The 14,126-nt window shown below is 33.5% G+C and overlaps 2 protein-coding genes across 2 annotated transcripts; one reads left to right on the forward strand and one right to left on the reverse strand.

Annotated features, from left to right (window-relative positions):
• Positions 1–2,232: 2,232 nt before the first annotated feature.
• LOC137814982 (telomere repeat-binding protein 3) lies at positions 2,233–7,841 on the forward strand. Its single transcript, XM_068617971.2, has 9 exons — positions 2,233–2,866; positions 4,136–4,276; positions 4,376–5,210; positions 5,313–5,540; positions 5,632–5,711; positions 5,837–6,069; positions 6,230–6,544; positions 6,624–6,687; positions 7,275–7,841. Exons 2-9 carry the CDS (start codon positions 4,196–4,198, stop codon positions 7,479–7,481), a joined length of 2,043 nt encoding a protein of 680 aa, XP_068474072.1. The 5' UTR covers positions 2,233–2,866; positions 4,136–4,195; the 3' UTR covers positions 7,482–7,841.
• A 2,299-nt stretch (positions 7,842–10,140) lies between these two features.
• Positions 10,141–13,897, reverse strand: FZR3 (FIZZY-related 3). The gene is made up of 10 exons (XM_068617970.1): positions 13,048–13,897; positions 11,940–12,062; positions 11,754–11,858; positions 11,473–11,652; positions 11,311–11,373; positions 11,018–11,212; positions 10,826–10,927; positions 10,677–10,739; positions 10,508–10,576; positions 10,141–10,417 (listed from the first exon to the last, which is right to left on the reverse strand). The coding sequence occupies exons 1-10, from the start codon at positions 13,579–13,581 to the stop codon at positions 10,364–10,366; spliced, it is 1,488 nt and encodes a 495-aa protein (XP_068474071.1). The 5' UTR covers positions 13,582–13,897; the 3' UTR covers positions 10,141–10,363.
• Positions 13,898–14,126: the final 229 nt, after the last annotated feature.

A 14,126-nucleotide genomic window follows, 5' to 3' on the forward strand; every position in this document is an offset into this window, starting at 1 on the left:
TAATCTAATCCAATTTTACAACCATTCATTTCCTTTGTTAATTTTTAAATTTGTTGTTAACTCTATACACATAAAGTATATTATCACCAACTAAAATCATAATTTTGGTGAAATCATAAAAATAAAAAATATTTTATAATACATAAGTGAATATAATTTTTTATAAATTAATTTTATAAATAATAGCAATATTATTTAAAATTATTTTTATTAAACTTACTAGATCACTTACTAATTATGGATAATATATAAATGATTACAAATTTAATTTTTGAGTTAATTTTTTAAGATTTAGTTATTAAGTTTTCCAATAAATTTTTTTTCTTTATTTTCATAGAAGAAATCATTCACGAGAAATAATTGGTATTCTCAAAATTTAATTACACTGTTTTTAAGATCACTTAATTGTTTATTGATCATTTGAATCTGAAATCCTGCTGGTAATTTCGAAGATGCAGGAGGTGGCTGTTTCTTTAAGTTTAATGTAAGATTTACTATTGAGCCTTAGATAGAAGAGAATAAATAAATGAATTTGGACATTCTTAATTAATTGTAAAAGCATGATAAGATATCTTTTAAGACATAATTAAGGAATGCAGATAAACTTTTCAATTATATATCACCTTAATTACTCAATTAAAGAATTAATAATACCAAGCAATAATGACAATGACAATTTTTTATTTTTCAATAAGTTTATTACTAACAAAATATTTACAAAAATTTAAAATCAATTTATAATCTTTGTATAACACGTGTGGATTAAGATGTAAGTCAGTTCAACTATTACATATGTTATAACATTAAATATTTGGAAAAAAGATTTTAATATTTATTATAATTTTATCTTACTCAAAAATATTTATTTTCCAAATAAGATACATATGTCCTTAAAAAAACTTTTGTTTTTATTTATTAAAGTTGTTAAAATTTGGGATAATACTCAACCCATGCAATGTCTTTTTTGTTCTTAATTTACCTATAATAAGTTTTTTTATGTGATATATTTTTCTATTTTTTTTACTCTAACAGTGATGTCGCTTAAAAATAAAAAAGAAACGTCAACTTTGTACTAAAAAAGTAAGATTTTAATTTAAAAAAACTGATTTTAAGTGTAAACTATTCCTACATTAAAACTTTCAACTGATTTTTACTATTATAAGCAAATTCCAATTAGTTTAATAGTGTAAGTGTAACCACTTAGATCCGCAATAAAAATATTTAATAATTTACCGTGAATCTCAAAGTAGTAAAAATTTAATTATTCAAGTACCATTGGATCTAATGCTATTTAACCCCGAAAAACTAAATGATTTTAATGAAATAATTTATTTTATTTTTCGTGAAATTCTCTTATGCTTGCATGTTGTGCTTCTCCAACTCTCTTTATTGGTGTACTTTATTTAGTACTTTCAAACTTGAGCACTGAAAAGAGCAAACTAGGCATTATTATTTTTTCTTTCATTTAAAACAACACAATACAAAACTGCATTTTTATATTTAACTTAATTAATTTGCAATTTTAATCCTCAAAAATTATATATATATATATAATAAAGTTTACTGAATCAAAGATTAAATCTTTTCATAATATTATTATTTATCTGATGACTTTTTTTACACACCGCATAAAACACGTGCTCGTAATAACAAACTTTAATAAAAAAAAAAGGAACAAAAGATAATTGTAAATATTTGGGACATTCATTTGACATAGTTGAATTTTCAAAAATGAAGTTGACTTAACTAAACACAAAGAGCAAAAGGATATATTAATTAATATAATTGAAAAATAAATAAAAAAATGCTATATTTGATGAGTTCATAGTGTTGGAGGCTCTGAAAGAATCCATTTGAAGGAAATATAATTTTTGGTATAATTATAATTTTGTACAGAATGAGGAAGGTAGCAGAAACTGCAAAACAAAGTGATGAGTGGCATTGTTTATCTAAAAATTTGGTGATGATGAGGTATGAACACCAAATTATTATCACCATCTACTCAACAAAACAGTACTTGTGTTTATATATATTTTTAAAAAGCCCTTCAGGAAACAGTAATTGGAAAGGGAGCAATAAAAGAACCATAATAACTAAACTGAACCCACAGAAATTCCATTACAATCAGAAATCCATGAACACATAAAAAGAAAAAAAAAAGGAAAAATGGAGAAAGAAAGGACCACAAGAGAAGAGAAGAAGAGATAAAGAATGAAGGTAGTAATAATGGACATGACATTGGAGAGACACTCTCTACCACATCTTCATAGGAAGAGCCAAAACTCCCATGCTTCTTTCTAATCCTGTACAAGGACGAGTGGGGATGACACGTGGCACAAGGTTGAGGCATGAGGGGTTAAGAACGGGTCTAAAGAGGGTTTTTAGGTGGGAGAGATGACCGGTATAGGCGGTAGGATATACCCTTTAACTGGGTGGTCCGGTTGTATGGTCAAAACCATTGGATATAAAGGGTTTAAGGCTACTGTTGCGTGGTTTTTGTTTACGGTATTGGTGGGTTTTTGTCCCGTAAGACTCTTCTATCTAATCTATCTATTATTCTATCCATTGTTTCCTTCCATCTCACAAAAAAAAAAGAAAAAGAAAAAACATAATGAGAATTTCACGTTGTTGAAGGATATAGAGAGAAAGAGAGAGAGAGAGAGACAGAGAAAGTAGAGGACTTAAATGTTTTCAGTTCCTGAATTCCCTTAGATCTCTTGCATTTCCAAACAGTTTTTTCGGGGGTTTTGCTTTGCACGCAAGTTGTACTTTTTCCCCTGTAGGAAATTGAGTTTAATCAGAAACATTGTAACTTGATCGTGGTTTGGTTCCTCGGATCGTTGTTCGAATGTTGTTTTTCCAAGAGGTTAGTTGGTGTGAGAGGTTCTGTTGCATGTCAGAGGTTTTGAATTTCGGTTTTTTGTGTTTTTTTTTTCTCGTCATGTTTCTCGGTGCGATCTAATCATGATTTAGCGGTGGAGATTATTTTTTAACTCTCTCTCTCTCTCTCCCTCTTGTTGAATTTCGGAGATGGGAGAACGGAATTGTGGTGGGTTATACGCAATTTTGTTCTTACTTCTGAAGATTCGGTTTCTTTTTTGGGGAAAAAATATGGGTGTTGTTGATTTGAGAATTGAAGATCCGATCGTGGAAGTTTGGTTGTGTTTGATGTATGCAACTGGTTCTTCTTTTGTTTCTATGAAAAATTTGAGTTTTTTTTTGTGGGTGGGGGGTTGTTGGACTTTCTAGTGGTTCAGGTTCTTTGATTTGGATACAAGTGCGGCAGATTCTTGGAAATTGCTTGATTTGTGTTGATCTCGCGCAATTAGAGCTTAGCAACTGATTGCAGCGTGCTTTTTCTTTTACGATGATGTTGATTTTTTATGATCCTTCCATGTGTTTGTGTTTCTTTGGCTTTTTGACTCTTTGATCATGGATTCATATGCAATTCTTTAATTTGCTGACATCTCGGGAATGATTGTGAAATTGGGAATTTTTTTTCCCGCAGTTTATTGAAATTCTTCCGAATCCATGTTGGCATTAGGATTTCGTGCGATCAATTTCCTGTTTCCGTGATTACCATGATGTGGATTCACCGATTCAACTTTTTACCCCTTTTATGTGTTGTTTATAGCATGTTCTATTCGATGAAATTGAATCCGAAAGTCAAATGGGTCTTTTCTGGATTTCCCTTAAATCTGATCTTGTTTATTCCGCAAGTATTCATGTGGGACATAAATGGTACTTTATTGTAACAATTAGATGCATTTTGTGTCAGATTTGGTTTCTCTGATCTTGTTCTTTAATTTGCTGGGCCAAATTAATATTGTGAATTTTCCTTTTGCCTTCATGCTGTACATGGTCTTAATTATCTTCCATATAAGTTCATGTAGAATAGGAATTGTCGTTGTCGTTAAACCTTAGATTATTCAAGTTGCTTTCCTTGGTCTGGTAGAATGTGAATAATCGGTAACTGTTGTTGGGATATATGTATTTTTTATTAAGGCAACCATTGAATCGAAATAGCTGCAAATTACTTATTGCAGTGCTATTGTGACATTGCTTTTTTAATTTGCACAGAGTAGCAAAATGTGAAAATTAACCTGATATGTTTCTTCCTTCAATACTATGGCAGTGAAAAGGATCTGGTGTATTTACGCTTCTGGTTATTTGATGAGCTGTATATGTTTTAACTATGGTGTTGAAGAAGAGGATAGATTATGGATTTAATGGCTTTCGAGTTCCTATTATACCTAAAGCTCCTAGATCTGTAAGGGTAAGTACTGTGTATTTTTTGCAATTGTGGCAATTGTTTTTATGTATTCCATTTTTTGTGCATTGAACTCTATTTTGATCCTTTTTTGTGATTGTTCAGAGGAGGGGTCCTTTCAACAAAGCAACTGAGGATGGTCGAGTTTGTGCTATTGAACTACTGGCATCTTTAGCTGGTCAATTGCTGCAGGAGAGTGAAAGTTCTGCTTCCAGCAACGCATCTGAAGGAAATCGTCAACCAGCCTTTAGCCAAGGTGTCATTGAGCAAGACAGACAAGGTGAAGTTAAACCATTAAAAAAGGAGGAAATTCACCAGGGAAGCTGTGCTGAGAGTACTTTTAAGACTGAGGTAGGGTCACAAAACAGTAGCCAGAAACCTCTTCCACATGCCAAGACTGATTTTTCACAAGGACATGTTTCAGTTAATAATGATTCTGACATTTGGGAGAAAGTTCAAGCTGATGTGAAGTCTGAAATTTTCAAATGGGATAATAAATTTGGGAATTATTCTAATAGATTAGTAGAACCATCTGAAAAGTTTAGGGAGTCTAGTGATGGTAAGATGAAGATTGGATTTAAACAGGAAAAGAAAGCTGGCAGTTCATGCTTTAGGGGATCAAATTTGGCTGATAAATGTAGTTTGAAAGACCACATAGAATTGTATGTATCTCCTACACTAATTAACTCAAAAAGTAATATTAAATCTCCATTTCATAGGAAATCTTCTCCCAGTGCTTCCTTTTCCAGGCATGGGAATGTTTTTAAATTAGGTTCTAGAGATGATGACGAAAACTTTTTAAGGTGCAAAAGAGTTTGCACAAAGTCAAAGGCTTTTAGGTCTCCAAGGCGCATTGCACACAGAAGAATCAGGAATTTGATGTCTTCTAAATACTGGAAGACAGCTCCAAAGCTGAAAGACTGTGAACTTTCTAGATCTGGTAATGTGGCTTATAAATGAGCAACCAAATGCTTTATTGTCTGATGCATGCTATATCTACGAGTTTGATTGTCTGTCACTGAAAGTAATATGAAATTTGCAGATTTAGGAGTACCTCATTATCATAAGAGGAAGACTTGCTATGGTTTTGAAAGATCCCAGCACAACACTATTATTAAGAAGAGGAAAATCGTTGATCGGGTTTCAGGAGTAACTTCTGATGGAGGATTCAGCAGTGAGAGTGTGTCCAATTCACCTCAGAAAGGGACGGATGGAGACAAGCCTAGCTCATCTGCAAAACTGCATCTAGCTAAGGCTAAGGATTCCCATGGTAAATAAGTCTTATATTCATTCTTTCTGCTTATGTTGATTGTTCACTACTCTCAATCGTAACATATTTGTTCTTTATACCTTGTGAACAGTAAAGTTTAGCATTAAGTCGATAAGGATACCAGAGCTTTATATTGAGGTTCCTGAAACTGCAACTGTTGCTTCGCTAAAGGTATAAATAGAGATAGCAAATAGATAGCCTCACTTTTATTTTATTGTAGTCAAAGCTTCCCACACGCATTTGCTGTCTTGTCTGGCTCTAACCTTTGCATTGCATATTCTTACAAATTTTTGTAGAGGACAATCATGGAGGCGGTGATGGCTATACTTGGAGGGGGCGCGCATGTTGGTGTTCTTCATCATGGGAAAAAAGTTAGAGATGACAGTAGGACACTTGTGCAGACTGGTATATCTTGCAACGAAAATTTGGATACCCTGAGTTTCATGTTGGAGCCCGTTTCTCTTCAAGCTTCTCCAACCGTTTGTGTTGGTGATCCTTCTTCTCAATGTGATACATCCCAGCTCACCAGGTGAGTCAAACTCCATAGCATAGTTTATTTTAATCAGCATAGCTGATTTAGGAAGGGAAATGGCCAAGAATAATTTATTGGGTAGAAATGGTGATTCGGTTTTATTTAGTGGATTTTTTATGTTTATACTATACCTAATACCATTATCTGATTTTTCTAGGCCCATAGAAACTCCTGCCTTAGATTCAGGGATTACTGATACCTTGCATGACTCACCCTTGGTGACATATCCGGGCAACCTAATTGAAAGTAACCATGATTCTACTTATTCACTCGCCGCCACTACAATTGACAAAATAACACCTGATTCCAGAGCGCTGGTTCCTGTTCCAGCTAGCACAGAAGCATTAGCTGTGGTTCCTGTGAGTCAGAAAATCAAGCGCTCTGAGTTTGTACAGCGTCGAACCAGGAGACCATTCTCTGTGTCTGAGGTAGAAGCACTTGTTCACGCAGTTGAGGAACTTGGAACTGGGAGGTACGATGTTATCAATAATATCCGCTTACCTGTGGATAGACTGCAAAACTGGCTTGCTGATAATGTTTATGCCATGCAGGTGGCGTGATGTTAAGTTGCGAGCTTTTGAGAATGCAGACCATAGGACTTATGTAGACTTAAAGGTATGTTATTCTTTTGGTTCCCGCTCTCTGCACTAAGCACTCTTTAACGTGTGGGGTCACTTTACACGGTTCTACTACTAGAAATATAATACACAACAAAGCACATTTGGGTTTCTTATGGTTAATACGGTTTTCCCTTGTGATTATTTTCATTGGTCACGGTTCCTATTTGTTCGACACTCAGTTGGTACCTAGGATAATATGACCTGTTTATTCAGTCATCTTCTGTTTCATGGATATCATTCTAATGCTTTTTGTATGGGGGCATTATGCTTATTTTCTCAAGTTGAAGAAATCCCTCTTTTATTTGCTTTATAGAAGTGTGCAAAAACTTCTATACATTTTGTGATCCAATGATAAATAATAAAGGTATAATATTTTAACTAGTTTGTGAAAGACAAGCAACTTACTATGTTTATCAAATTGTGAGTAGATGACTGTACAATTACACTCCCAATGCATAAACTATGCACTCTTTTAAAGTATAAATGTTGAAGAAGAAAGATTAACACAATTGTACTGATTGAATCCATTTTATGGTTATAAAGCTACTACAATTTTGCTTAATTGCCACTTGATGTGCACAGGATAAATGGAAAACATTGGTGCACACTGCAACCATCTCCCCTCAACAAAGGAGAGGAGAGCCAGTGCCTCAGGAGCTCTTGGACAGAGTTTTGGCTGCTCATGCTTTCTGGTCTCAGCACCAAGCCAAGCAGCATGGAAAGCATCAAGCTGGATCTGGAACCTTGAAGATTACAGAAGCCTCAGCTGAAGGACCGTGTGTTTGTTGAAGGTGTCCAGTCCAATCACTTGTGATGATGGTGTAGAAAGGAGTGGTGGTGTTGACAGGACAAGAGGAAGACAAACTTGTACATTTTGATTCAAATTCATGTAATATTCTTACACCAAATTCTTTGCCTGCCATTAATTGCATGCAGGTTGGCATTTGTAAATGATTTGATGCAATAAGATTGTTCTAACAGGAACTTATACTGTTCTTTGATTTTTACTTTATTCTTTTTACATTTATGAATGTATGTAGAAGTGTAAAAAGAACATAGAACATGACAGACAGCACAAAGGAAAGGTGAAACTGTTCTTATTATCTTTCATTTCACATATGGAAGTTACTCTTTCCACTTGTTTGATTATCTCTCTATTTACTGAATTGGTACCTTTTTACTATTCTGTTTGTTTAGTTTTGGTTTTCATGGTGAAGATGTACTACAAGCAAGATTGATGAAAAAATATATTTTTTGAAAGTAATCAATGATGAAATTTGAGTCCTTGATTTTGTTTTTGGTGAAAGAAAAATTGAAAGCGTATCTTAGAGTACAAAATAGTTGAATATATAATTTGAGGGGCAGGGTCCACCATTAGTATGTGGTGTGGCTATGATTTCTCTTTATAAAAGTAGATGAAGACAAAGTGGTCTTGTGGATACAGTGGTTGTAAGGACGAATATTCCACCTCCTTGGGGATCCTTATCCACACTTTCCGAATATTCCACCTCCTTCGGGATCCTTATCCAGTCTTATGTAGTTTTTTTTCTTTTCTTAATTTTATTATTATAACAAAGATTGTTGTTGATAGCTGTCAATTTTTTTTTATAGTTATTGGATGTGGACTAATTAGAAAACAGGCTGTGTAATTTTATAAGTATACATGAATTTCACTTTCATAGAATAATAATAATAATAATAATAATTTCAAATATTTTAATAACAGTTGACTGTAACAAGAGAGTTAGTAACAACCTATGACATACAAATACATCTTCAATTATAATGTGAAAATGATTAATTAACGCACGCCCATATATACATGTATATATCATATAGTCTTCAATGTTATAATTAACAAAAAAAGAATCCTCAAAAAAATATAACATTTTTAATAATTTTAAAAATATTAAAAAATCATATATAATAATAAAGTGTTGAAGTTATATAAATAGGAATTTGAATCCTCAGTATAATCCTGTTTTGTAAATCTTTACAATTTATTATGTTTGTTATTAAATCTAACTATTAAAATAAAAATTAAGTTAGTTAGTTTTTGTTTTTGGTATGTATATAAATAATTAAAATATTTTTAAACAGGATTATACTGCTATTGTGAACAGGGAATGGTCCAAATTCTATAAGTATTAGTGGAAATATGGTCGCATGTGTATCTGCAATCTATTATATTAAAATGCTATAATTTTTAAAAGTAAAAAATAATAATTTTGTAAAAATAAGAATGGAGAAATTATATGATTTTTTTAGTTGAAGTATTATATGGTTGTTCTTTAAGCTGAAGAGTTACGTGGTTATTTTGAAGTTAAAAGAATTAGACTGTTACTTTTGAATAGAAAGACTGTCTGATTAATTTTTTTCATTAAATAATAAAATTATTTTAAGTAAATAAAAGATAAAGTAATATAACTATAAATGACACCAAAACAGTTAAAAGACATCATTTATATAATAGTATAAATATAATAAAAGTACTAATTTTCAAGGATGAAAAACTTACAAATTACCACAACCATTTAATAGGTACTTTTATTCAACTAGGAAAAAAATATCAAACTTTAGTGATAATTAATATTTGATATGTAAAGGAAATTTTAATATACAAAAATTTAGAAGCAATGAGAGTTGAGGTTTGACTCATAAAAGAAATCTTAATATAATAAATATTAATTAAAAATAAAATATAGAAATAATTAATTATTTGGTCAATAAAAATAAAAATAAATTAATGAAGTTACATAAAAAATAAATATAATAATAGTTATTGATCTGAAAACTGTTTTTTTTTTTCAAGTTATAGTTGAGATTTGTTTTGTTGAATGATGTGATTGATGTGTGTAAGATAAAATAAAATGAAATGGACCATGATGCCTGTTCGAGCCTGCAGGACCTTTTGCATCTCTTTTTGTTGAAAAAATAGGGCCCAAGCCTGACACTGATGTTTTATTCATTTAAAAAATTCTATTAATTCTTACTCTTTAAATTCTTGTTTTAATGGCATATCTTTAAGAAATATAAATCATTTTATTATCTTATTATAATTAATTCATTTTAACAAAATTTTGATACAGATAAAACAATTATAATTCAATAGTTTGATGTATAAAATTAACCTTTTTTACTTAAAATTTTGGTAATGTAATATTTGTAATTATATATATAATATTTAAACTTCAAAGTCAATACAAAATGATTGTTTCGATAGATGAATAGGAAGAATAACCATTATGAGATTATTTAAGTAGTGCATGGTTGATTGGGTGACCTAACATACCCATTATGAGATTATTTAAGTGGTGCATGGTTAATTCATTAATTTTAATTTATTTTTTTTGCAACTATTAGGGGATAGTGACTGCACTTATTTTCCTTGAGCTCCCTCTAAAAAGTGGGGATGAAAACTTGTAAAATGTGAAGGAGATTGTAAAACTGATGGCAAAATTTCTCATGATAAACATTGGGGATGCAGAATTTACAGCGTTTGATTTATGTGGCAAGCTTGTGAATTATTCAAATTTACAATGAATTGTGAACTACTGAATTAGATGCAGACTTTCTACTTTGTGAGTTCTTCGTGTTTGATGATATGACAGCATTATATTGTTCATATACAGATATTAATTACAAAATATTGAGATAGCTTTGATTCCTCTTCAACGAATTTGAGTGCGCCCCAGTGACCAAAGGCCTGTATCTTTAACAGGGGCCTGGAAAAGAAAACAACATCATGAAACATAGGGCAAAGAATTTGAAGAGAAAAAGAAGCATTACTGAAATTGGTCACATGACATGCTTACAGGTGCTTTCATTGATGGGAAAATATTCCAGAACCGGAGAGTCTCATCCCCTGCTCCAGTTACTATTGTCTGCAATTGTTCCAATAAAATTAAAATGTATACAAAAAATGAATAATTTATTTTCAACACAACACATAATGGAACTATGTTATGTGGGGACATTCAGTACCTGACCATCAGGAGACATTGCAAGGTACAACACTCTCATGCTATGGCCGGTTAGAGTTGCAACCTGATCAAAATTTGTCCATAAGTTTAAGCATATAGTTTTATGATTGTAGTTTCTCTATAATATGTAGAATTGTCAAAGCAAAGTACCTTTGCCAATGATGGATACTTCCACACCATAATCTGATTTTGGGAGTATCCATGAGTACTTACTAGCTCATTCACATTTTTACTCCAAACAAGGTTGCAGACCTGCATATCATGCATTAAAGAAGTTGAGATGTTCTCTTGTTTGAGTATGGACCAAATGTCTCAGTGGAAAAAGATGGGAAAGAAATAAACCTGGCTCCCAGTGTCAACACTGTTCAATTGATGGCCATTTGTAGTGTTCCAAAAACGAATGCACCTATCAGCAGTTCCACCTCCAGACACAAGGAGACCGCTTTGGTGAGGTGACCAAGCAATGGCCTTAACTGCAGCAGTATGCTCTGTAAGTCTCAAAGTTGGTTGCTGAGAGTGTTGATTCCATACCAGGAGCTGATCATATAAAGAGCAAATAAAAAAACTAAACAAAGTATAGAATAAAGAACTTTTTCTGGGCTTGGAGGATGCCAAGGAAAGAAAGGAAAGTATACCTGATTATCATTACCACCAGAAGCAAGTTCCCTGTCGTCACAGGACCATTTCAATCCACATACCTGTCACAAATTAAGGGATAACAATTGTTATCAATTTCTCAGAATCCAGCAGGTCTTTAGCACTGCAAGTTCAATGGATATTCCTCAAAATATTTTTACCTCTGACTTGTGGCCAACAAGCTTGCTAATAAAGTCACCTGAAACCCTCATGTCATGCTGAAGTATGTTCCTATCCCTGCTCCCTGAAGCCAGAATGCGAGAGTTCCATGCCAACACACCAGTTCTTGTTTGATGTCCACCCATGGTTCTGACCTTCTTACACTGAGTTCCATCCCAAACCTGTATAGTATAAGGCAAAGTGTATTGTCTTTATTCATAATCATGAAATGAAACAATTCAAGGATGGATAAACAAAAATCTAAAGTATGCTAACAAAGTACCTGAACTTGGCCAAGATTTGTACCAATTGATATAAAAGAGCCCTCTCGGGTCCACTGGACAGAACATACACCATCATAGGGCCCCAAGTCACATAGCTTAGTCACCTGAAAGCCACATTAATATATTTCACTTTAGATTCATCGTGAGAGGGGTTTTTTATCAATGTGAAATTGTTGGTAGCTCACTTTACTGTTTGAAGCGCTCCAAAGATAAACGCAAGTGCCTAGTCCCACAGCAAGAACATTCTGTGAGGACCAGTCCACTAGATTCAAGTAAAAGTCATCCTGAAGTGATGGAGCATCCAGCACCTGCAAAACCTTTCCCATTTTAGCAATCAACAATAAAGTTCAATAATCCAATAAGTTCACAAGAGGTTTTAGTTTTTTCAAGCTGTATTAAGGACCAATATATAACTCAAAAGCTCCAGTTTGGCATGTGCAACAGAGAACAAAAGCATGGTTACTTTTCAGAGCTGAAATTCAACTTCATTGAAGAAGAACAAGGGCAATTAAGGATGTACCTCTTGTCAAAGAGGCTCCCAATATGAAATGAATGATCATCTATTCCCAAAGATTAAATTGTCGGTAAAATAAAAGGCTATGTAACGTATTGGTAGTGATTGACACACAAATGCAACATCCTATATTCTAGATCTCCCTCCAATACAAGAAAATCTTACACCGTCCAAAATCATCACACGTATCCTAATAAATATCCACATTACCCAAAATTTTCAAATTACTAGAATGACTGGATAAAATTGATAAAATTCAGGAGATTAATAAGAACCACAGACACATGGCGGTCTCGGAAAATACAATAATTTTCCCATCGCAAGTTTGTCAAATCATAATCTTATACATGCATAGAAAAGCATTATTCCAAATCTTCTTAAGATAGGTGTAATTGGCCACAATAATTTCAATGCACTACTTTTATTTGTAAACTCAGGTATTCCTGTCGGCATTTCTACCATCAAGAAATAGATCAAAAGTTAATCCGAGAGAACTTAAGGTATATAGACCCTTGCAAGGAATTGACTTTTCCCATCAATTTTTGTTTTCATACACACTATCCCGAGGATCAAAATCCCTAATCACACCTATCAAAGCTCAGGGTTATCTCCACAACCAGTCAATGTGTAACAAGTTTACCCATTGCCACAGTTGTCTCGAAAACAGGAGCAAAAAAAAGTCTTTTTTATTCAAAATCACAATTTTGCATGCCAAGAAGCAAAAAACAAAAGAGCAGACACATTGAAATGAAAAAAGAAAAAGAAAAAAAGGAGCTTACCTTGTGGGGGGTCTTGGGGACTTTCCGGGGAGGTTTGGGAGGGGGAGTGGAGGAATCAGAAGCGAAGTTACTCTGCTGCCCCAAGATGGAGGGCGAGTAAGGAGAGGAAGGAGTAGTGGAGTGATCGGTCTTGAAGCGGAGCATGTTTTTACTGGGGCTGATCTGGGAAGGAGGAGCACCTGCAGAAGGAGAAGAAAGAGAAGAAGGAGAAGCAAAGTCAGATCCAAAGAGTTCGCATTTCAACAACCTGGAATACGCCTCGTTACTCCCTTCCTTCACCGGCGATGGCCTGTCTACAAGGCCAAACGTGTGCAGGCGCGAGGAGGACCGACAGGGGATGAACCTGTCACTGCATGTGCTTGATTTCGAAGGTGAAGTGAGGTTAGAGATGGAACGGAGAGAAGAGGGAGAAGTGAGGCTCGCGATGGAACGAAAAGATGATGGCGATGAACCAAAAGTGTCAAGACGGAGTGAGGTTCCGGACATCCCAGCTGGGAGGTTGAGACCAGATTTCTTAGTTTGAGGAGATTCCATTTTGAGGTTGTACTGTTGGATGGATGAAGAACAGAAGAAAGAGACAACAAACAATGGCAGAGAATGAAGAAGACGAAGGACCCTTTCTCTCTGTTTCTGTGAGAGAAAACAACAGAACAATAGAGAGAGAGGGTTTTGGTTTTGGTTTTGGTTTTAGTGATGATGGAAATGAAGAATAGTGAGTTATTATAAGTTCAACGGTCGAATTCTGGGAGCGTGGGAAGAGGAAAGGAAAGATAAAACAGGTAGGTTTTGCTAAGCTCATAACTTTATTTCCTTATGAGAGATTCCAACGGTCATTTACCCATCTACTGATACTGCATAACACTGATGTTTTCTTTTTTTATATCATGTTTTTTTATTTTTAATAAACTATTATTTTAGTGTATGGAATACTATATTTTCTTTCAGAATGTTTTTTTAATATTATTTTTAGATATTTTTAATAGTTTTCAAGTGTTAGATTCGTTAGGAGGATCTCACGCAATCATGGTAATTGTGTGATTATGTATTTGCAAATGTTTAAGAAATAATAGGAATATTTG

The sequence above is a fragment of the Phaseolus vulgaris genome, chromosome 1 (assembly GCF_051622355.1).
Source record: "Phaseolus vulgaris cultivar YP4 chromosome 1, ASM5162235v1, whole genome shotgun sequence".
In the NCBI taxonomy this organism is placed as follows: domain Eukaryota; kingdom Viridiplantae; phylum Streptophyta; class Magnoliopsida; order Fabales; family Fabaceae; genus Phaseolus; species Phaseolus vulgaris.

What these genes read in the sequence shown, in the direction of transcription:
- LOC137814982 (XM_068617971.2), top strand. Translation starts at nt 4,196, where the DNA reads ATGGTGTTGAAGAAGAGGATAGATTATGGATTTAATGGCTTTCGAGTT. An exon ending in GATACATCCCAGCTCACCAG is followed by an intron (nt 6,070 to 6,229) that starts GTGAGTCAAACT and finishes TGATTTTTCTAG; the next exon opens with GCCCATAGAAACTCCTGCCT. An exon ending in GGACTTATGTAGACTTAAAG is followed by an intron (nt 6,688 to 7,274) that starts GTATGTTATTCT and finishes TGATGTGCACAG; the next exon opens with GATAAATGGAAAACATTGGT.
- FZR3 (XM_068617970.1), bottom strand. Translation starts at nt 13,581, where the DNA reads ATGGAATCTCCTCAAACTAAGAAATCTGGTCTCAACCTCCCAGCTGGG. An exon ending in TTGTTGGCCACAAGTCAGAG is followed by an intron (nt 11,374 to 11,472) that starts GTAAAAATATTT and finishes AATTTGTGACAG; the next exon opens with GTATGTGGATTGAAATGGTC. An exon ending in TCCCATCAATGAAAGCACCT is followed by an intron (nt 10,418 to 10,507) that starts GTAAGCATGTCA and finishes TTTCTTTTCCAG; the next exon opens with GCCCCTGTTAAAGATACAGG.